The 24,411-nt window shown below is 38.4% G+C and overlaps 1 protein-coding gene and 1 pseudogene across 2 annotated transcripts in view; one reads left to right on the top strand and one right to left on the bottom strand.

Annotated features, from left to right (window-relative positions):
* PFDN1 (prefoldin subunit 1) overlaps window positions 1-24,411 on the top strand; it is a 72,862-nt gene that overhangs the window by 6,535 nt on the left and 41,916 nt on the right. For both annotated transcript variants that reach the window (XM_006156197.3, XM_027774830.1), the window contains exon 3: window positions 23,752-23,836. In XM_006156197.3, the coding sequence (XP_006156259.2) occupies window positions 23,752-23,836 (85 nt within the window). The remainder of the gene's footprint in view (window positions 1-23,751; window positions 23,837-24,411) is intronic.
* On the bottom strand, window positions 17,784-18,888 carry LOC102477768 (transcription and mRNA export factor ENY2-like; annotated as a pseudogene).

Here is a 24,411-nt window from a genome sequence, read left to right as displayed (position 1 = left end):
TTGGAGAGGTTTTTCGCTATAGGGCGCGTGTGCTCGCCAGACAGAGAGAGACAGAGAGACAGAAAGCGAGAATCACCCCCCCTAGGGGGGGATGGTCACGCTGCAATCCCTTCTCCTCCATTCTCCTCTCGGGATCTTAGGCATGCACGCACACGCACCCGGCGTGAGTTTTAAGCCACCTGGTCCGGGACGCGAACTGCGGTTGACTATGTGGGAATCCAGCGACATAGCCATTACGCTAACTGCTGGTTCCCTGGGATCCACCTGCTTAAAGTACTGTGCCAGTGGCTGGCCCCCTTCTTGCAAATGACAAAAGAATCAGAATCCCAACAGTGAAAAAAAATGCATTCTTCCACATTGGAAGATTCCTAATTCAAGTCCAAAGATCTCCTAGCCTGGTATACACTTGCCCACAAACTGTTGTAGGACAGGTTTCAGTGTGGGTTAGATTATGGTGTCAAGACCATGTTGAAGGTTCTTTTTTTTCTCTTTGTCTTTGTGGGTAATGGAAGAAAACAAGTAAGCTTTAAAAAGAAAGAAAACAATTAGGATGAGAACAAAGAACCTTCAAATTTGTGTCTGTGTAGTGTAAAGTGCATTGTTGTCATTCCCTACAGGATAATTTTATTCTTAATGTGAATATCCTTAGATCTTAAAACAGTAATGCTAGCTTTTCTGTTGTAATTCTAGCATGCCTATTAACATGTTGTACTTGGATTTTATATCACTATACATTAACCTTTGTTTTCAGCAGCTAAAGAGTCCCTTTTTCAAACAGAAAAACTCACCATCTTTGGCCTTTTGAGCCACAATGAAATTTTTATTTTTAATTAGATTAATTACATTTATTAACCATTCTATGGAAGCAATAGGAGAGTTCATTTCTTTGCTTATTGTTTAGAGTGCTATAGATAGGTTATGTTTCATACGAAGAATTTCAGAATTTAGACTGGGGAGGCTGGCAGGTGGCGTGGTTAAGGGTGTTGGACTCCCACATGGCCAACTGTGGTTCAAGTCCTGGACCTGGCGGCTTGCTTTCTCACTTTTGCTGTCTCTCTCTCTCTCACACTGTCCCTCTCTGATCAAATTAAAATAAATAAATAAAGTTAAATAAAATAACTCTAAAAAAAAGAATTTAAAGACTGGAATATGAATTAGCATGGTAGTATTTCCAGAAGATTTATCTCATATAAATTGTTTTTTATGTGTAATTATAGATGTGGGGCTCCTATACCATTGAGACTATGATTTGAAATTTGACTTTGCACTTTCTGCAGCTCACTGTGGGTGTGAGTTGACCCTGCATTGTAGGGGCATGTGAGGTGAATAGTGTTTGTTGTTTGGCTAGAGCGTTAGTGCCCTAAAGACTTGCTGAGTATTAGTCTGGTCATGAGGATGTTCTCTTTCTTGATGCTAAACCTGAAATATCTATTTCTGAGTTTATAGTCTTGAGTAATCTTTGGTATCATTGCAATTTACTCCTTTAATTCTAGTCTTTACCTTAATTTGTCTTTCCCTTTTTGAGTCTTATTTGGGAATTTTTGTTAGAATATTAATTTTTTAAAAATTTTGTTTTAAAATAATAGATTATGACATCCTAAACTCCATTTTTGTTTTAGAACCTGCAGTAGATTTTTCCATTACTGAAATTCAGGACTCATTTTTTTCTTGCCTACACTATTACAATAGCATCTTAACTGTCTTTCTATCTTCATTCTGTCTGTCCAAACTTTTTTTCATGTATTTGCCAAAATGAACCACATCAATCTTCTTCATAAAATTCTTTGCTCATCCTCTCTTGTCCACAGGATAAAATCTACAGTTGTTATTTTAGCATTCACATTCTTTTATAATCTGTCCTTAATTTACCCTTCTAGACTCAGGTCCTATCACTTTCTATTTCTAGGCTCAGATAGCGTACGCATTTCATCTCCCAGATTTACCTCCTTCTACTAGTTTGTGTATCTGTTGAGAAAGAGTTTTGAAGTCTTATTGTGGCCTTTGCACATACTTTTAAGAGGTCCAGCAGATGTTATGGAGGGTAAGACAGCTAGATCCCACATGGCTGATTGTGCAGTTCTGCCGGAGAGGCATGTTTATGTCTGTGTGTGCCCAAAGTCCTAAGAGGTGAATGAGGGGAAGAGATTGTTTTGTGACCATTCCCCCATTGGATACTTTCTCACTTTCCTTCTTTCTTTCTCTATCTCTATTGAGTACAAGTGTCCTATAGCAAAACAGACAAACAAACAAAAATATGCTTTTAAAGCATTTCTAGTGATATCTAAAAAAAAGAAATTGGTATCCCTACCTTTGCCATATGGTTTTCTTCACCTATGCTATGTTGTTGTTTTTGTTTCATTTTGTTTTGTTTGGTCAGAAGGTACATGCTCTCACCAGAGAGAGATCCAGAGACAAAAGGGAGAAAGTACCCCGCATGGGGCATGGTCACGTCTCAATCCCTTTTTCTCCATCTCTCAGGACTTTGGGCATGTGCATGTGCGCGCGCACGCGCGCGCACACACACACACACACACACATCTGGCATGTTTTCTCAAGTTTCTAGGGCCAAGATTCGAGCTGTGGTCATCCATGTTGGATCAAGCTCCTTGCTCACTAGAGTACAACATGTTTTACAACATGGGCCACGTATTTGTACTTTTTGTGTGTTTGTTCATTCTGTTCTTGGCTGTATTATCGCTCTTTCCCCTTGTGAAATTCTTATCCTTCAAGACCTAAGTCAAGTCTTCTTTTGCCTCTGAAGATTTTTTTTTAGCCTTTAGGGCAGACTTATTTATTCTTTTCTTGATGATACTGGAGCTTTTATTCTTAAAGGTAGTAGAACACATTGAATGCATGTGTGTGTGTGTTTTGTTTTGTTTTGTTTTGGTTAGGTTTTTTGCTATAGGGCCTGTGTGCTCGCCAGGAAGACAGAGAGACAGAAAGCAAAAATCACCCCCCCAGGGGGGATGGCCTCACCGCAGTCCCCTTCTCCTTTATTCTCCTCTCAGGATCTTGTGCACGCATGCACACACACCCAGTGTGAGTTTAAGCCACCGGGTCTGGGACTCAAACCGTAGTTGACTACACGGGAGTTAAGCGACATAGCTGTTACACCAACTGCTGGTCCCACGTGCGTTGTTTTAAATGAATTAGTCTGTCCAACCAGATCATCAGTTCTGTGATATACATATGAGGGGTTCTTCTTTTTTATTTTTTTTGAGAGGTTTTCACTATAGGGCGCGTGTGCTCGCCAGACAGAGAGAGACATAGAGACAGAAAGTGAGAAATCACCCCCCAGGGGGGATGGCCACGCCGCATCCCTTCTCCTCCATTCTCTTCTCGGGATCTTGGGCACGCATGCACACGCACCCGGTGTGAGTTCTAAGCCGCTGGGTCCAGGATGCGAACCGCGGTCGACTACGTGGGAATCCAGCGGCATAGCCATTACGCTAACTGCTGGTTCCCCATATGAGGGGTTCTTAAGAAAGATCATGGGTAGTGAATCTTATGAAACAATTTTCAAAATGAACTCATACTGTAATTCCATTTTTCTATGAACTTTTTGAAATCTTGTCATACATAGTCTTTATTTCTCATTTCTCAGTATAGTGTCTAGCACAAAATATATGTTCAGTGTCTGTTGATTTGAATAGAATCTGATTCTTTCAGACCAACAGTGACATGGTGGTTAAGGTGGATGGCTCCTATGTGGCCAGTTGTACAGTTCATATCTGCTCTGGACCCACCTTGAGAAACATTGCCAGGTGCTTGTGCACGTGTGGCCAAAAATCCCTAGAGGAAGGAATTGCTGGCATGACTGTCCCCTCCTCCTGGGGGATGCTTTCTCATTTCCCCATTCTGTCTGTGTGTATGTCTCTCTCTCTCTCTCTCTCTCTCTCTGTCTCTCTTGGCAAGCACACATGCCCTATGGCAAATTTAAATAAATAAATAACTACATTTTCTTTTGGTTCTTAAGGAAAAAAATACGTTTAGAAAGTGTCAGAGACTTAAGAATTAAAACTTATTCCATTTTGATATATGATGTAAGATGAAATTATAAAAGTAATATTTATTTTGACTAAGGTCAGAGGAATTATTTGTAACCAAAATGAGGAATTTTGATCTGACAGGATGCTTTATTAATCTCTTCATAAGGTTGACTTAATTCTAAATACCAACCAGTGGCAGAGATACTTAGTCAGAATTGATGATACAGAAAACCTAAATCTTGGGACCAGCAGATGGCGTAATGGTTATATCGCCATACTTTCACATGGTCCACTGAGGTTTGAGTCTTGGGCCCGGTGGGTTCAAACTCATGCTAGGTACATGTGTATGTGTGCCCAAAATCCCCACAGGAGATTAGAGAAGAAGGGATTGCGCCATGGCTATCCCTCCTGGTGAGTGATTTCTTGCTTTCTGTCTGTCTGTCTCTGTCAAGTGCATGTGCCATATAACAAAAATCTCTCTCTCAAAAAAAAAGAAAACCTAAATCTTTAGAGTTATGCAGATAGTAATATAGTCCTTGGAGAATAAAGGTTATTCTATGCAGAACAGTATCAACATAATTTTATGTTTTACCTTCCTCATCCTCACATAGAATGGAAGTCAGAGTTTTTCTGTTTAGTTTGATAAATCATTGCAAGCCCAGATGACTTTTAATTCATAGTTATGGAGAATTTTGGTAGTGTTAAATACCTCTTATAAAGAGATGATGAATTGCTATATACTGTAAGCTCTGAGTAGTCATTGCTCAAAGCTATATTGCATCCAGTCTTTTGGCATGTTGCCAGCACATTTTAGTTCTCTTACTTCATTTTCTTTGGAGAGGCTGTTATGTAGCCTGATACTACTACCACCAACTTCTAGTTTTGCTACTTAAGCTGTTTGTGAGCTGACCTCACCATACTGCTTTCAGAACTATGATGAAAGTTACAACCTTGGAATGATCTGTCTGAATATTTGGAAGTGTTTGTCTTTGCATCTTTCTAACATGCAAGAAGGGAGTAGACATCTCAGATAAATGTTTTGTGAACATTTCAAATGTACCTTTTTTCCCCCACAGATAAAAATCAGTTTGCAATTTTCATTTTCTTTTTTAGTTTGCCTAGTAGATGAAAAGAGTTTGTTTTTTAAATAAGAATTACATTAGAAAGTGCACATAAATGTCATTTAATCATGCTAATGTTTGGAAAGGACCATCATTAAAATAAATGCTGAGCTTATTTTTCTTAATGCTATTTATGAACCTTACCCTAATTTGATGTGAGCTCTATTCTAATATCTTTTTTATTTGAACATTTTGTAAGTATTATTTCTTCTTTCCAGAAGAGTCAAATTAGCTTTTTCTTTCTTTCTTTTTTTAATATATGAGGAACTCGAGTAGATTAGCCTTTGAGAAAAGTGATTAGTGCCTTTTTAAAACTTGAACCTAACTAAAAATAACTTTCTACTATATTTAAACTAATTTAGAGGTATGCTACCATTCTGTGGGTATTTTTTACATATAAGGAACTAAGAATGAACAATGGTATAAATCTACCAACTAGATAAGTGTCTAGCAATGCAGAAATTGCTATTTGGGAGCGGTGTTGCTATTTCTACTTGTTGAAGTAATTTAATGGTTGATCTCTGATGGGTGAAAGAGCCAGAAACATAAGACTTGGGTTAAATGCAGCACAGGTAGAAAATGAAACAGTATGTGTATTCTTGATAGGTAACAAATTAAAAAAAAATTTTAAACAGTCAAGCAATTTTTTAACTAATTACCATGTAGAAATCTGATCTCTTCATGCCAGCTTGGTTGAACTACCCTTTGTTTATAATATTATGTTGGTTTTCTTGTGGTCTTTGTTTATTTGGATGTTGACCTCTGATTTGAATCGTATCGTTTTGTAAAGCCAGCATGAAATACTTTGCAGTTTTTCTAAGTTTAGTTATGTTAAGTATTAATATAAAGGGATATGGTGCTTGCAACTGTTTACCATTTCATGTAGCTATAGAGTTGATTTTTCAGTCAGTTGATTTTTTTGAGGTACTTTTAAAATTGAAGAAATAGTCATGCTATATTTTGTTTCTAAAGGAAATAAGATTTGAAAATCTTGGTGTAGTAAATATTGTTAACAAATATTGTTGATATTGTGGTAAAAATTGTTTGTATTGCTCTCACCAGAATCAAGTTTGGATATTTTATTTAGTGCTTATTACTAGAGGAGAAAAAAAAAAAATGTGTAGATTTACTTTTGATGTAAGAGCCATACTGGAAATGTAGATTTGTGTTTTTTATACTCTCTTTAAAAGGATTAATCTGTAATTTAGAATCAACAGCAAAAATGAACTAATTTTCAAAGGTAAGAGATTTTAAATTTATTTTGTTATTTTTTAGATTTATTTTAGATTTTATTTTAAAGGAGGAGAAGTTCTTGATGTTCAGCTGCTTTTACTAACAGAGTATGACCCACCCTTCTTGTGTTTTTATACAGAGCCATTTAAAGTCATAGCTTTCATTGCTCAGTTCTAGGGAAAAAACAACAACTTTTCCTGTTGTGCAGGGAAAAGTGACTTCAGTTTTGTTGACATTAAATATGTATATAACCACAGATGGGCACATTTTCCTCTTCCATGGATGTAGTACTCTGGGGAGAGATTTTTGAGTAATATTCTTAATTTCCTTAAGTTGTCAGTGATTTAAACACTTGATGTTCATTTTAGCTCTGTTCTAATGCTGTCTAGAATGACATCACTGTTTTTATGCCAGAGGAAATTAACAAACATTTGCGTAAGAATTACATAGTCATATTTCTTCTGCAAAACTTTCAATAATTCTTTCCCTTCTTCCCCTCCCATATCCCTAAGAATCTAAACATTCTCACTGAAACATAGGAAATTAATTTTGGAAATGTGCTAATTAGAAGTCTTGAAAAAATAGGACAGGAAATCTGTTATCTTGGAAGTATAAACAGGCTAAAGTAGAATTTTTATTTAATTTGTCCTTTTAAAAATATTTATTTCATTTTATTTGCTGCTATTATATTATTATTATTATTATTATTATTATTATTACTAGACCAGAAACAGACAGAGGGAAAGGGAGACAGCAAAGCTGCCAGGGTCTGGTACTCAAACTGCAGGTGGCATATGAGAGTCCAGCACTTGAAGTACCACACCACCTGCCAACACCTTAAAGTGTCCTTAAGGGGGTTAACTTATTTTAGGCTTTGAATCTGTTTTAAAAACATAAATAATAGGGGACCAACAGGTGATGTGGTGGTTAAGGTGCTGGACACTCCCACATAGCTGACCACGGTTTGAGTCCTGGACCTGGTGGCTTGCATTCTCACTTACCTTCTCTCTCTGTGTCTCTCTCTGGTCACATTAAAAATAAATGAATAAATAAATAAAAAATAAATAATTCTTTAAAAAAGCATAAATAATAATTGATTCATTTAGTTACTTAGAACACTTTGGTTGTACATCTGACATCAAAAGACCTGCCTTTTTTTTTTTTTTTAATTGACAAAGAATTAAACAAAATTTTGCCTTTGCTCCATTGAAAGTAGCAGTTACTCAGCAACAGGACAGGACACTCCAGTGTATCCCAATTGGCTATAAGCAAGAATCAAGGAGAATCGGCAGATGGCATAATGGTTACGTCACTGGACTCCCATGTAGTTGACCGTGGTTCGCGTCCCAGACCTGGTGGCTTAAAACCATTCCAGGGCACGTGTTTGTGTGTGCCCAAGATCCCGGGAGGAGAAGGGATTGCAACATGACCATTCCCCCGGGGCGTGATTTCTTGCCTTCTGTCTGTCTCTGTGTCTCTGGCAAGCACACACACCCTATAGCAAAAGTCTCTCAAAAAAACAATCAATGAAGTTAACTGAGGGAAGAGTAGAAAGGACCATTTACTTGTCATTCCTATGTAGATACAACTAAAGGGAGTAGCAGTCTTGAACTCTTTTACTTTGTCACTGAGGAATTATGTGCTGCAACTGACTTAACCTAGTTGTATTTACCTGAAAAGAAAACAGTCCATTTTAAACCATACTAAGAATTTTCTGACTTTAGTTGCCACTTACCTCATAGTGGCAAATTTAGGAATACCATGCTCTCTAATATGTTTCAAAGAAAGGACTGAAATATTCATGTCAAGGAACATAATCTGCTTAATGAAACATCTACAGAGGAGCTCAGAAAAAATGTTGAGTTGGGTGAGAGTCAGTTCATATTTACGAACACATACTTGGTAATGATTTTCTGGTATTCTTTATTGTTCCTTACATCAGGAATTGCTGTGAACTGCAAGTATCCTTTACCCTGGTGGAATAATTAGGATTGTAATGCCTGTGCTTTGCAAAGAATGTATGCTCATTTTATTTTTAGAATTTCAGTTCAAATGGACATGTCTGAGAGAATGTTATCTCATTGCCCTGGTCACGAATTTGTACTACCAACTCTTATTCTCAGGGAGATCAGTTACCTTAAAATGGACCAGATTACTGGGAAGACCCTATCATTTTGGCTTTGAAAAAGACTTGAAATGCTCTGATACCAAACCTTCTTAGTGGCAAGAACCTAGAATTAAAAATGTATCTTTAAATAAGTAAGAGTAGGATTGCCCCAAACCCAGCCTTTTACATTGGCTTGGAGTAAAAAGATTTGGACTGTAGTATGTACCCTGTGCATGTGTGTCTGAGACTTGCATTTATGCCAGACCATCTTTATGTTTTACTAACCTGCTTTTGTACCAGGAGTTTACTGTTCTGTGTGTGTCCTCAGTACTCATTGAACAGTGTTTCTTTTTTTCCCTCCAGTGGTTATATTTTATCCTATGTTATATTTTAACCTACTAGTAAAATAGATGTCACATCTTGGAAAAAGCTGTAGAATAGCTCAATGTTCTATGTGGAAATGTTTGGGGTTTGATAAGGCCAGAGTAAAAGTGGTGAACATCAGAGGTGATTATTTACCAGAATACTTAGAATACCACATAGTAACCCAAAATAAACTTCATGTTTAAAATAGGTTAACATACTACTGCTTCCATTTCTGGAGTAATAGTTTTGATTTTAAAATAGATAGTGATTTTTAATTAGTACACATTGAACCTAACTGTGTGTTACTCATCTAGAGGAACATTTATATGGGATTGGGTTTCTGAAGGGACAATGATTCTTTAAGACTGCCAGTGAATTTTCTTTATTGGAGAGGTTTTTGCTACAGGGTGCGTGCACTTGCCAGAGAGTCAGAAAGTGAGAAATCACCCTCTGGTGATTTTGATTGATCCCCCTCAACCTCTGGGGGGTTGGCCACACCGCAATCCCTTCTCCTCCATTCTCCTCTCGGGATCTTGGGCACGCCTGTACATGCGCCTGGCGTGAGTTTAAGCCACTGGGTCCAGGAATTGAACCGTGGTCGACTACATGGGAGTTCAGCGACATAGCCATTATGCTAACTGCTGGTCCCACGATTTCTAGTGAATTTTCAATCTTCATCTTATTTGGCCTATCAGGAGCGTTTAGTCCTGTTGATATTTTCTCCATGAAGTACTTTTTTCCCTTGACTTCTAGGACATAACCTCTCTGTTTTCCTCCTTCCTCACTGGTCATTTCATTCCTTTACTTTATTTTTTAAAAAATCACTCATTTATTTCTTCTTCAGTTTGATCAGAGAGAGACAGAGAGAGAGAGAGAGAGAGAGAGGAAGCAAGCAAGCCATTAGGTCCGAAACTCAAATGTGGGAGTCCAGCACCTTAACCACCATGCCACCTGCTGGTCCCTGGTCATTCCTTCCTTTTCATTGGCCATTCCTTTTCAGTCCTTTATGATTTCCTTTCACATTTTCTTTTCTTCTTCTTCTTTTTTTTTTTAGCAAGTAATTGTTTTATGTATTTACCAGCAATTTGAGGCAGACATGAATGAACAGGAATACTTGGAGGATGATGCTGACTGAAAAACATTTCAATGTATTCACAGTCCAGTCAGGATATTATGGGGCTATATAGTATAAACAATTGTTCAGTGATATTTCCATTTATTTAACTTACAGTAATAAAATTTTTTTCTATCTTGTTTGTGATTAAACACGTATTTTACTTTAAAATTAACAGTCACGATTGAAGAAACAGTGGTTTATTTTTCTAATCAAGTGACCAAGCTGCTTATTCTTAAGGCTTCAACAAAAGTTGCATTGTATTATTTTTATTTAACAATAAAACCTTTTATTTTGATTATCCTTGGTATATAGTGATTATGTTTTTCCACTGGTTTCCATTTGCCAGACAGTCGTGACCGACAGTTTAACATGGTGACTACTACTTTCAGGGGATTCTATCCAATGAATCCTCACTTCCATTGCAATAGCTGTTGGGACACTTTGATTGATAGTCCATCCATCCAGACTTCTGTATTGTGGTTGGCCAGGGAGCGCTGAATGGCCAAGGAGTCCTGCTTTGGCTGCCAGGGCTTCATTCTGCTGAATACGATATTCCTGAAATCTCATGGATATTCTTTGTGTGATTTTTAGATGCTTCTATTAACAATGTTCTGAACAAGTGATCTCTTCAGGTGTTATTGTTGTGAAATCCTTAACACAGTCCAAAAAGCATGTTTCTGTAAGATTATTGTAGGTTCCAAGAAATTCCTTAAACTGTTTTATCTGATCAGGTTCTGGTATCTGTGCACCCATATTCCTCTGGTATGTTTTTTAGTCACCTTTTCTGATGCATCAGTTTTCTTTTGTTCTGGAAAAGTAGCTGTCCAACCTTTGCTTGAATGTCTCCAGTGAGGCCTTTTTTCTTACTGAAGCACAAGCTCTGGCATCCGACCCCAGTAAGAGTCTGTGAGGGACAGGGACTGTACCTCTGGTGGAGTCTAGGAACTGTGTGGGTACAGGGCAGGGCAGTCGCTGTAGCCACTGGATACAGAGCTCCTTTCACAATTCTAGATACTAGTTTGACTTTGGCTTAGCCCATGGATTTTTTTTATCCTCTTGTCTATACTCAGTCTCTTAATGTCCTCATCAAAGCTTATTTCTTTTCTTTTGAGAGATTTTTGCTATAGGGCATGTATTCTCTCCACAGAAAGTGAATAATCACCCTCTCCACGGGGTATCACCACACTGCAGTCCCTTCTCTATTTTCCTCTTGGGATTTTGGGCATGCACGCACACTTGCCTGGTGTGAGTTTTAAGCTACCAGGTCTGGGACTTGAATCGTGATCAACTATGTGGGAGTCCAGCAACTTAACTGTTATGCATTCTGCTGGTCTCCAAAGCTTCTTTCTTTCTTTTTTTATTTTTTTGGAGAGTTTTTTTTTTTGCTATAGGATGTGTGCGCTCACCAGACAGACAGAGAGAGACATAGAGACAGAAAGCGAGAAATCACCCCCCAGGGGAGATGGTCACGCCGCAATCCCTTCTCCTCCATTCTCCTCTTGGGATCTTGGGCACATATGCACACGCGCCCGGCGTGAGTTTTAAGCCAGCGGGTCCAGGACTTGAACTGCCGTTGACTACGTGGGAGTCCAGCGACATAGCCATTACGCTAACTGCTGGTTCCCCAAAGCTTCTTTCTTTAAATTCCTTTTTATATACTGACAATGCCCAAATTAAAAAAATATATATTTAATTAATTAATTATTATTATTATTTTAATTTGCTATAGGACACATGTGCTCACCAGGTGGGGCGGAGGAGTGAGAAAGCAGGTTGCCAGGCTCAGGACTTGAACCACAGATAGCCATGTGGGAGTCTAGCGCTTTAACTGCTACAGCACCTGCTGGTCCCAAACTCCCAGACTTTTTATCTTCAGCTTAGACCTGTTTTCCTGAACTCCAGACTTTTATTTCCAGCTGCCTACTATATATCTCTATTTGATGGCCTAATGATCACTTCAGAATTAACTTGGCCAAAAGAAAATTCTTGCTGTTTACAAATGAACCATCTCTTCTCTCAGTCTTCCTCTTTTTGGTAAGTGACTTTTCCATCTTCTGATCTTCCAAACTTGGAGTCATTCCTGATTCCCTTCTTTCAATCTTATATTGAGTCCATCAGCAAATATCTTTAAATTTTATTTAAAATTAGAACACTTCTACTTGCCACCACCCTGGTTTAAGCCATCGTTGGATTATAGCCATTACTTCCTCACTGAATTCCTTGCTCTCATCCCTGCTGCTTTCTAGTCTGGTTTCTTTCTTTGTTTCTTCTTAATTTTAAATTTATTTACATTCATTCACTATACATCATTACAGCATAGAAAATGAGATTTTCCATACAGATTTTCCATACAGTATTGGAAAGGATATTACCATATGTGTTATCATCAACAATAATTTTCCATTTCTTATTTCTTACATATTTTTCCCCCTCTTGATTTCCTACCTCTCACCCTATTCCATTTCCCACCCTCTTCCCACGCTGTCTCTGATACCTACAGTTGCTCTCTATGCCTTTTTCCCCCACATTTTATTGAGTCACTAAAGATCTTAATTAATCTAAATACTTTTAATAGCAAGCGCAGTTGATATATACGTATCTATGAGCACATGTCTGACTTTAGGCATAAACGTCAGTGAGTAGAATAAACATACTGTAAAGTGGCACCTAGCTGGGGCTATATAGCTTTCTGTAGTCATTAAATAGGTATTTTTAAATACTTTTTTCTTTTTTTTGGAGAGATTTTTGCTGTAGGGTGCGTGCACTAGTCAGAGAGACAGAAAGTGAGAAATCACCCTCCAGGGGGGATGGCCATGCCACAATCCCTTCTCCTCCGTTCTCCTCTCAGGATTTTGGGCACACATGCATACTCGCCTGGTCAGTGAGTTTAACCCATCAGGTCCAGGACTCGAACTGCTGTCAACTACATGGGAGTCCAGTGACATAGCCATTACACCAACTGCCTGTCCCTTTAATGCATTTTTTAATTTCAAGAAAAACAGTTTCAGTTTTAATAGATCAAAATAAAAAAATTTTAAGAGAAATTTGCTTAAGACTTAAAGCCAGGATAAAGGTTAGGATTCAATTAAAACAGTAGGTAGATGACCCTATCATCAGTTCAAGAGAAGACAAAATCCTTAAATCTGAAAAACAAAGCATAGAAGAAAATTAGTAATGTTTTAGTCAAAAGTCATAAAATTCTGTTTCACCAGTTCATTCTCATGTAATTAATCTCTTTTCTATTGAATTTGCAGTGTTACTGTGGTCTGATCTTTCCTTTTAAGTTCTGGAATTTAACATTCAACTCTTGACTTGTCTCTACCATTAGGATGGCCATTTTCTTGGTTGTTTTTGGTACCTTATTTTTGTGTGTCCGGTTTTAGTTTTCCTGGTATAGCACTCCCTTCAGCATTCTTGGAGAGCTGATCTGGTGTTGGTAAATTCTCTCAGGTTTTGTTTATCTAAGAATGTTTTTATCTTTTCTTCCCATATAAAGGATAATCTTGCTGGATATAGTATTCTTGGTTGAAATTGTTTTTCACTTAATACTTTGAATATATTTTCCAATTTTTTCCTTGTTTGTATTGTTTCTAAGGAAAGGTCTGATGTTAGCCTGATGGGATATTGTTTGAAATTAACTTGACATTTCTCTCTTGCCAATTTTAGTATCTTGTCTCTGTGGTTTTGATCAATCTGGCTATGATGTGCCTTGGAAAAGATCTTCTTGGGTTGATTCTAGGTGGGGTCCTTTGTATTTTTCTGGTCTAGATATTTGAATGCCTCTCTAGGTTTGGAAAATTTTCTTCCAGGATTTCATGGAATAGATTATCAATGCCTTTAGTTTTTTCATCTTCTGGGATACCGATTATCTGGATGTTTGGGCGTCTAATGGTATCTAGTATTACATGTATATTATTCACGTTTTGGGGGATTATTTTCTGTCTTTTTGGTGAATTTCTCTAAATCAGAGGTTCTATCTTCTGTACCTGAGATTCGATCTTCTGCATAACCTAATCTGCTTTTACTACTTCCAAGGGAGATTTTGATTGCCTGTATTATAGCCTTTATCTCTAACAATTCCATTTGATTCTTTTTTATGGTGTGTATTTCCTCTTTCAGATCATGCAAGAACTTTCTCACCTCCTGGAACTTGTCATCTCTTTTCTCCTGCATCTTCTGGAATTTGTTTTCTCTCTTCTCTTGCATCTCTGTTAGCTTTGTCATTATGAATATTTTCAATTCTTTATCTGACATTTCCATGTGTTCCCTTGTATTGTCTGTGGAGGATGAGGAGTTTTTCTTTTTTTTCCCTTAGGGGAGAGGTATTTTCTTGGCTTCTCATATTGCTTGTGCCTTTGCGGTTGTTCAGTGGATTGTATGTTTTACCCTAGTTTTTGGAGTTAAATCTGAGCATTCAGAGGCATGCAGGAAGAGGTGATCTGCAGTCTCTAAGCTGTACTGTTTTTCTCTCTGTGTAGCAGATTCCATGGAAATTGAGGATTACTCTGACCTGGCTAGATCTGGGGGAGCGGGAGGGTGAAATCTGGGCAGAAAGTCTTCAGTTCTATAGTCCGCTTTCAACTGAGCAGCTACCAATTCCTTTAAAATACAAGATCTCTCTAGTCAAAAATTTTAGCTGGTCTCTCTGCCTGAAGTCTTCTTTCAATCTGCATGGGCTTACCCCTACTCTTCTATCAGGTCATTACTTACAAGGCAGTGAGAGGGGCTGGCAGGTGGAGTAGTAGTTAACGATGCTAGATTCCCACATGGGTGACCGTGGTTCAGTCCTGGACCTGGTGGCTTGATTTCTCACCCCTCCCGCCCTGTCCCCTTTCTGGTCAAGTAATAAAGAATTATTTAGGGGAAGAAAAAAAAAAAGCCATGAGAGGCTAGCCCTATGGAATAACAGTTAGGTGCTGTGCGGAGGAAGCCAGATCCCATGTGGCTAACCAGAGTTCAAGTCCTGTCTGTGTTGGCTTCATACTGGCGCATACTGTGTGTACCAAAGATCCTGACAGGATAGAAAATAGGAGGAAAATAAGACCCCTTAGGGGATGCTTTCTCTCTTCCCCCCTTCTTGCCCCCCATGATATTCACTTATACCCTCTGACTTTTTTTTTAAAGAATGATTTATTTTATTATTATTATTATTAATTTTTAATTCTCTATAGGGTACCTGTGCTCACCAGAGAGAGAGAGAAAGTGAGAAAGCAAGCTGCCAGGTCTGGACTTGAACCACGGCCAGCCATGTGGGAGTCTAGCACCTTAGCCAACATGCTACCTGCTGGCACCGTGCCCTCTGACTTTAAAAAAAGGGGCACTGGGGAACCAGCAGTTAGCGTAATGGCTACGTCGCTGGACTCCCACGTAGTCGACCGCGGTTCGTGTCCCGGACCCGGTGGCTTAAAACTCACGCCGGGCGCGTGTGCGTGCGTGCCCAAGATCCCGAGAGGAGAATGGAGGAGAAGGGATTGCAGCATGACCATCCCCCCGGGGGGTGATTTCTCGCTTTCTGTCTCTCTGTCTCTCTCTGTCTGTCTGGCGAGCGCACGCGCCCTACAGTGAAAATCTCTCCAAAAAAAAAAAAAAGGGGGGCACTGTAGCCTTATGGGACTGTCCTGTTTAAAATTATACACATACCTACAGCCCCCATATCTCTGGTTGGCTTTATTTTTTTATGTAGCATTTATCACCATCTGGTGTGCAATAGTACTAATCATTTATCTTTCTTGTCCTTTTTTTTTTCTTTAAAGGTTTTTGCCGTAGGGCGCGTGTGCTCACTCCAGAATGACAGAGGAAGAGAAGGAAAGTGAGAAGTTACTCAAGGGGGTTGGCCACAGCACAATCCCTTTTCCTCCATTTTCCTCTTGAGATTTTGGGTGTGTACACATCTATGTGCCAGGGATGAGCCACAAGTCACTCACTAGGTCTGCCATGTGGGAGTCCTGCACCTTTACCACTATGCCACTTACTGACCCTATTAATCATTTATCTTTCTAAACTTAATATTGAGGTATAACTTACATAAAATAAGATACACTGATTTTGAAGAGTACTGTTGGATGAATTTTTGCAAATGTAACTATCATCCCAATCTTAATAGAACATTTTTATCACTATAAAAGTTTCTTTTTAATCACTTAATGCCTGTTTTAGGCAATTGCTAACATGATTTCCATTACTGTAGATGAATTTTAACTGTTTTACAAATGTCGTATAAATGGAGTCATTATGGTATGTACTTACTCCTTTGCATGGCTTCTTTCAGTGAGCAGAGTACTTCTGAGATTTACCTAGATGGTGTACGCAGGCATTCTCGGTGGTCATATGTTGGTACCATACTTGCAGATGTCACCTTCTTAAGAGTTATTTTTCCCGGAAACTTTCTAATGGGCCATCCCTCACATTTCATGACAAAAACTGACCAGGTGTTTATCTGTCAGGGAATGGAATTGCCATGATTAGGTAAGATGAATCAATATTCAACTTCTCTGAGTTACCTGGAAAAGTGGAGGATACTCAAGCAAAATTGGGGCTCTACCAACAAAGCAAAAGAAAGGGATATTGAATAGCCAACCAGTAGTGTCTGCTAAAATCATTAACGGTCATTACAGTGACCAACAGTTGAGACTGACTTCATGAAAACAGTGCATAATATACTTAAGATGATTTAGGTATAGTTTAAGTAGGGAATATAGCAAGATAGGAAGCTTATTGACTAATTCCGGAGTATATTAAGGAAAGTATAAATTAATATGGAAATGAATTGAGAGGTACAGGGACAATGTGAAAGAAAGTGATACATTGGGAATATAGGGGACAAGGAGGGTATCTGCAGTTTAGGACTCAGATAAGTAGGCATTCGATACTATCATCGATAGAAGCTGAAATTCAGATGGTGACACTGTAGGGAGTATTGGTATGAGTTGATAAAATGACTTTAATTCAGAAGCCAGGTGTATGTAACACGCCAGTAATTCCAGCTACTCAGGAGACTGAGGCAGAGGAATGTGAGTTCCAGGCCAGTCTGGACAACATTGTGAAACCTCTAGCTCCAAAAAAAAAAAAAAAGTTTCCTGGAATTTTTTTTTTGGGGGGGGGAGAGGTTTTTGCTGTAGGGCGCATGCGCTCGCCAGAAAGACAGAGAGAAAGAAAGCAAGAAATCATCCCCCCCACTGGGGGGATGTCCACGCCGCAATCCCTTCTCCTCCATTCTCCTCTTGGGCACGCACCCATGAGTTTAAGCCGCCAGGTCTGGGATTCAAACCCTGATCGACTACATGGGAGTTCAGCAACATAGCCATTACGCTAACTGCTGGTCCCTCCTGGAATTTTGATTGGGATTCCATTAAAAGAAAAAGTTTCATTTGGGACCTTCCTCCCCCTTTCATGAGATACATAATTTTGGTTTTTAATCTTTTTTATTTTTTTAATTTTTAAATTTTTTTTGGAGAGGTTTTTGCTATAGGGCGCGTGCACTCGCCAGGCAGAGAGAGAAAGCGAGACATCACTCCCCAGGGGGGATGGCCACGCCACAATCCCTTCTCCTCCATTCTCCTCTTGGGATCTTGGGCACACATGCACACGCGCCCGGCATGAGTTTAAGCCACCGGGTCTGGGACTCGAACCACGGTCGACTACATGGGAGTCCAGCGACAGAGCCATTAAGCTAACTGCTGGTCCCATGAGATATATAATTAAATAACACATTTAGGGGAAAAAATCATACACTATATATACATGATTACTGAAAACTATATACCATCATACAAAAAATTTATTTTGGGAAACTGATAGCTAATTCATGGCAAGTTTTACTTTCAGAATAAACCACAGAACACACAATCTAATTCAATTGTAAAGGCTGGTATGCTGAGTAAGGAATGTTCTTATTCTTTGTAGGAGCTTCTTCTTTACACTGTCAGGTACCAGGGCTCTACATTTTGGGGTGATTTCAGCCACCATGTCATCAACAGTAACATGTTTTAGTCCTTTTTCTTTAATTACCTCTTTATAGTGTGCTTTCTATTGATTCTTCCAGCCACATGCAATTAATTTAGCTGTCAGCAACTCTTTGAGGCGTTCTCTTTCTCCAGTTTCTGTCAACTTTTGGTTAATCATTGCTTTCATCTGCTCATCTTTGTTCCTTCATTCTCCTTTTGGGATTCTAGGCATGCATGCACACATGCCCGTGGTGATTTTCAAGATACCAGGTCCGGGACTCGAACTGCAGGCAGCCATGTGGGAGTCCAGTGCCTTAACTACTGTGCCATCTGCTTGCCTCTCTCTGAGGGACTTTTAAGTAGAGTTTAGCAGAGAGCCTTACATAGTGCTTGGAATGTGAGCACTGGAGAAGAAAAAGGAAGGAAGGCTTTACAGTTACAGTTGTTGACAAGGGACCATGGCATTGTAGTGAAAAGATGCAGCAGTATACCTCATTAGACTTGACCATACAGTGTTCTGTAGATTTCTTTAGCCTGAAGTGCACCTGGTTCATGTGCTATATTTCTGGGTCTTAATAGAGGACTGTATTACTTTATTGATCAAATAATTCTTCTTTGACCATTGGGAGCTCTTTCACATTGTCTCCTGGGTCTTTTTAGCATATCCTAACCTTTTCTTTTTAAATTAATAAGACTATTTTTTAAGAGCAGTTTTAAGTTTACAGAAAAGTTGAATAGAAGAACAGAGAACTTTTACATACCCCCCAGCCCCATTTTCTTTTAGCAACATACATCATTGTGGTCTATTTGTTATAGTTGATAAAGGAATATTGATTGATTGTTAAACTAATATCCATAGTTTACATTAGGTATTACTCTTTGTATTGTATAGTTCTGGGTTTGGATAAACGAATAGTATTTTGTATCTGCCATTACACTATTGTACAAGACAGTTCACTGTCCACCAAATCTCCTTGTTTCACCTGCTTATCCTTCCCTACCTTCGCCTCATATCCTACTTCTCTCTTCTCCCCCTCACTGCTGACCATTGATCTTTTTTTTTTTTTAGTTTATTTAAATTTTTTAAAAGAATTATTTATTTTTATTATTATTTTAATCACATGAGTTTTGCCAGAGAGAGAAAGAGAGAGAGAGAGAGAGAGAGACCAAGCCGCCAGGTCTGGGACTTGAATCATGGTTAGTCATGTGGGAATTCCAGCACCTTAACCATCACGCCACCTGCTGGCCCCAACCATTGATCTTTTTAACTGTCTCTATAGTTTTGCCTGCCTCAGGAGGCTGAAAGCCAGAGGATTGTGAGTTTGAGGCCAGCCTGGGCAACATAGCAAGACCCTGTCTTAAAGAAAAAAAAGTTGAATCTGGAACATGTTGAATTTGAGGACTTATGGAACACACAAGTAGAAATGACCTTTAGGTGGTGGACATAGTGTTAAAATAAAGCTGCTATGAATATTTATGTGCAGGTTTTTTTGTATACATAAGTGTTCAACTCATTTGGGTAGTTACCAAGGAGTGCAATTGCTTGATCATATGTTTAGTGTTAGAAGAATCTACCAGACTTTCTTTCTTTCTTTCTTTTTTATTTTTTGGAGAGCTTTTGCTATAGGGCACGTGTGCTCGACAGAAAGACAGAGAGAGAAAGAAAGCTAGAAATCACTCCCTGGGGGGCTGGGCCCAGGGGGGATGGCCACACCACAGTCCCTTCTCCTCCATTCTCCTCTTGGGATCTTGGGTACGCCCGCACAGGTGCCGAGCGTGAATTTAAGCCACCAGATCCGGGATTTGAACCATTGTCAACTACATGAGAGTCCAGTGACATACCCATTACATCAACTGCTGGTCCCGCCGGACTATCTTTCAAAATGGCCTTTACCTGGGAACCGGCAGTTAGCGTAATGGCTATGTCGCTTGACTCCCATGTAGTCGACCGTGGTTCGCGTCCCGGACCCGGTGGCTTCAAACTCAGGCCGGGTGCGTATGCGTGCGTACCCAAGATCCCGAGAGGAGAATGGAGGAGAAGGGATTGCGGCGTGACCATCTCCCCTGGGGGGTGATTTCTCGCTTTCTGTCTCTATGTCTCTCTCTGTCTCTCTGGTGAGCGCACGCGCCCTATAGCAAAAAAAAAAAACCAAAAAACAAAACAAAAAAAACCTCTCCAAAATGGCCTTTACTATTTTTGCCTTTCACTAGCTTTGAATAAGAGTTTCTATTGTTCCACATCTTTACCAGCATTTAGTGTTGTTATTGTTCTGGATTTTACATACTAACTAGGTATGTGATGATATCTCGTTGTCATTTTAATGTGTAATTCCCTAATGACATGCTATCCACTGACCGTGACCTATAGGTCTTGATCCTACCATCTACCTTCATTCTCAACTATCCCAGGATCATGGGCATGCCTGTGCTCTTTCCATGTGGATCTTTGTTTTTTTTTTTTTTTTTTTGAGAGGTTTTTGCTATAGGGCGTATGCACTTGCCAGAAAGACAGAGAAAGAGAGTGAGAAATCACCCCCCAGGGGGGATGGCCACACTGCAATCCTTTCTCCTCCATTCTCCTCTCAGGATCTTGGACATGCATGCATATGCGCCCACTGTGAGTTTAAGTTACCAGGTCCGGGACTTGAACCGTAGTCGACTACATGGGAATCCAGCGGCATAGCCATTAGGCCAACTGCTGGACTTGCAGAATGTTGCATACTACAACTGTGCCATTGTCTGGCCCCTAAATTTGTGCCTTAATTCCATTTTTCCATGAACCTTTTGAAGTCCTCTTGTATAATCCTAGGTATGTAAATGCATTCTGTGCCTGTCATTTGAGAACTTCCCCTCTTCATGGTTTATTTTTCCTTTGTGGCTCATTTTGAATGCCAGAATTGTTTGTTTACCATTTGCTTTCCATTAATAATCAGGCGGGATCTCTGAGATTCTCTACTTTGAGAATCTGTGTACATAGTATTTATTTATGACAGTCTCATCATAATACTACGGTATATCCTTTCTCTTCAGAATAGCATCTCATAATTTAGTGCCTTTTTAAACAATAGATAAGGCATCCAAAGACTTTTCCCCCCCAGAAATCCAGATGTTTATTAGAGCCCATTCTAAACTCCATACAAGGCATTTTTGCTATTTTTTTAATTGAAGACTAAACCAGAATTTTTATAATTTTTGTGGTTAAATTTTGACTCTCTGAGGTGACATTTGAATTTATCCAGTGCTCATCCTTGCCTAAAACTTGCATGGTTGAGATATCTTAGCCTTTTAGTAGTATGTTGGCTAGCTTTGTGGAGTCTCCCTGGCCTTTGAAGTTGACAAGTCCAATATAGTTACCTCAAGGGATGTGTGGCCATGGAAAAACATGTTTTTGTTGTTGAGTGTTCTTGCTTTCTAGTAATTTTATTTTCTGCTCAAGGGATTTAGTATCTGTTCAGATACTTTATTTTTAAAGGCCACATTAGTAATGACTTGACCTCTAATTTTAGCTTTGAAATTTTCCCAGACACTAATAAAGATGATGTCTGATGACTTATCATTTGAGAATACTATTCATTGGCCAGCAATCAATGCTATTTTAAAATGTATATTATACTTTGAAAATTATTTCCATGACTGAAAGACTTGCTTAGTAAACTTCTGCATGTAAGAATATAATTTGGCTACTCTTGGACCTTTTTATAATGTTTTTAATGCAGTGTTACTGAGACTTAATGCATTTTAAAACAATCCTTCTCCTCAAATACTAGTATGAGGTAGTTCTGAGAAAAATACTGTATAAACCACAGTCTTACAGAAATAGCATCTGTCCTGGAGCTAGACGATAGCACAACTATAAAATGCAACACTCTATGAGGCTGGCCCACATGGGAGGATTCTGGGTTATGGGTTCGTGTCCACAGATCTCATTGAGTATGCTGGGCACTTGCACGTCCATTTTTCTACGGCTGGCTTGGTTGGGAGTTGGTCGTGGCATCAAGACTCTTGGGGGATATGTGTGTGCTCTGTTTTGCTCATGGAAGAAATAAATAAACTTAAAAAAAAAAAAGAAAGAAGTAGCACCTTTCTTTTGAACCCATTTAGAGCATTTTATACATGAAGGGTTTTATAGTAAGAGACCTAGAATTCTCATTTTGCATGAATGTAAGCTGTCTTTTCAGTAACTATATAAGGTTTTTTTTTTTTTTTTTTTACACAAAGGATAATGTTACTATTGAAGACTAAGATCATTAGTTAAATTATCTGGGTTAGCCACATCAGACACAAGCTTAATATAGGTGCAATATCAGTATCCTTTATTCAAAATGCTTTGGACAAGAGTATTTTGGATTTTGGAATATTTATATATACATAATGAAATTTCTTGGCAATGGAGTCCAAGTCTAAACATGAAGCTCACATATGCTTCCTATACACCTTATACACATAGTCTGAAGTTAACGTTATCAAATATTTTCGTATTGTGGTGTTTTAATCACAGTCCATCACATGAGAATAGGTGTGAGATTTTCCACCATGATATAATGTTGGCACTCACCAAGTTTCTGATTTTGGAACATTTCAGATTTTGGATTTTAACCTTTTGGGTGTTTAGCCTACAATTAGCAGAGTGGGAGAGAAATTCATCATATTGTACTAATATATGTGGCAAGGTATATTCATGACAAAGGGAAAAGCAGTTTCCTTTCAGGTGTCAGGACATAGCTAGTTGCCTTTTTTGCTATAGTTTTTAACTTAAATCTATAACAGACTTTCTTGTAAGAACCCACCTGTGTACAATATTTTTATAGGATTAGGTAGGGAAATTGCACATTGATATCAGGGAGTTCTCCAGACTTCAACCGGGAACTTTTTCCAAGCACTATGCCACCATGTGGTCCTGTTTTTTTTGTTGTTGAGAGATGAGATTCCGTTCTTCCAAGTTTAGTTCTGTATGGTGACATGAAAAGAAAAAGTCTGCTTAATGAATTGTAATCTTTAAATGAAATCTGTTTTAGCTTAGTCAGTCTTGAAAGAGATTTGAGTAATTGAGGTTTTCTCTTGGTTGCAGTGGAAGGGAAACATTTTAGTTCACTTAGTTGAGGCTGTAAAAGTTGGTTATTCCTTTCCTTGCAGCAAAAATTATGAACATAGAGTCACAAAACAGATTCAGTGTTAATTTTTAAAGCTTCCTCATATTTCCACTGTCATCACTGGTAAATAATGTGCACAACTGTAAAATGGAAAAAGTTGAAATTTTCCGCTTGTACATTTTGAGCTTTTCAGAGGTATTATACACTCTGGAAATAATAATAAAAGATACCAGGGCTTATACAGTGCTTTTTGTGTGAGGAGCTCATATAAACACTAATGCATTGATCCTAACACAGTACTTGATTGTGACTTTAAAAGGTCATGAGTTACTGCTGTAACAAGGAAAAAAAAGGGAAGGGAACTCTAATTTACAAATATCGCTGAAGTAATCTAGATAAAAATTGCATTGGATAACAAAAAAATTAAAATAATAAAAAATAAAATTGCATTGTTTGTATACTGACAAATAGCCTCTGGTAAATTTTTATATCTTTATTGCTATTTTTTTTATCTTATCAATGAACCTATTTGATGTTGATTGCTCTCTGAAATAAGAAAGCAGAATCTACTTTTAATTTTAAGCCTTTATTCAGCCAAGAAGGCTTACACAGCCTGTGGTGGGTTCCTGAGTTTTTCATATTAACATAATAATGCATTTTATTCACCCCAGTTGGAAGACCATTCTTTTTGTTTTCTTAGTTTAATATCTATGGTATATTGATTTTTATGAAGACAGTCAGTGGTCATGTGGCTTGATTTTCAACTTTTTTTGTGTGTTTTATAGGTTTATTCTTCAATCAAAGGAGGTAATTCACAATCAGCTGCTAGAAAAACAGAAAATAGCAGAAGAAAAAATTAAAGAACTAGAAGTAAGTTTTAAGTGAATATTTACAATTGCAGTCAACTTTAAAGAAAAAGTTAATCTTACTGTGTCATTTTGAATGAAAATGTGTGTCTGCCAAAGTCAAGTCATACTGTTTTCATTTTTTTCTAATTGTGTTAGAGCCGTGGTGCAGTCCTATTTGTGGTAGTGTACAAGAGAAAAATGTTTCTTGTGCACCGTAGGGAATTTTGAAGAAGATAGGGTGCTGTTAACCTGAATGTATGAGAGGATTTCAAAAAGTTCATGAAAAAAAATAGTTAAAGTATGAATTTTTAGTGCCAAGAGTTTTCAAAATCTGTACATGTTTTTCATAATTTGCGTTTTCCATGAATTAGTTGAAGACTACCCTCATGTTTTATATCACTATTGCCTTTGAATGAACATATATATATATATTTTATAACTTTATTTATTTTTCTTATTTATTTTAATTTGACCAGAGAGGGGCAGAGAGAGAGAGAGAAAATGAGAAAGCAAGCTGCCAGGTCCAGGACTTGAATCACAGTCGGCCATGTGAGAGTCCAGCACCCTTAACCACCATGCCACCTGCTGGCTCCATGA

Source organism: Tupaia chinensis, unplaced genomic scaffold, assembly GCF_000334495.1.
Source record: "Tupaia chinensis unplaced genomic scaffold, TupChi_1.0 Scaffold000484_1, whole genome shotgun sequence".
Lineage (NCBI taxonomy): Eukaryota > Metazoa > Chordata > Mammalia > Scandentia > Tupaiidae > Tupaia > Tupaia belangeri.
The sequence above is the reverse complement of the archived record's forward strand: the minus strand, read 5'-3'. Positions and strand labels throughout refer to the sequence as shown.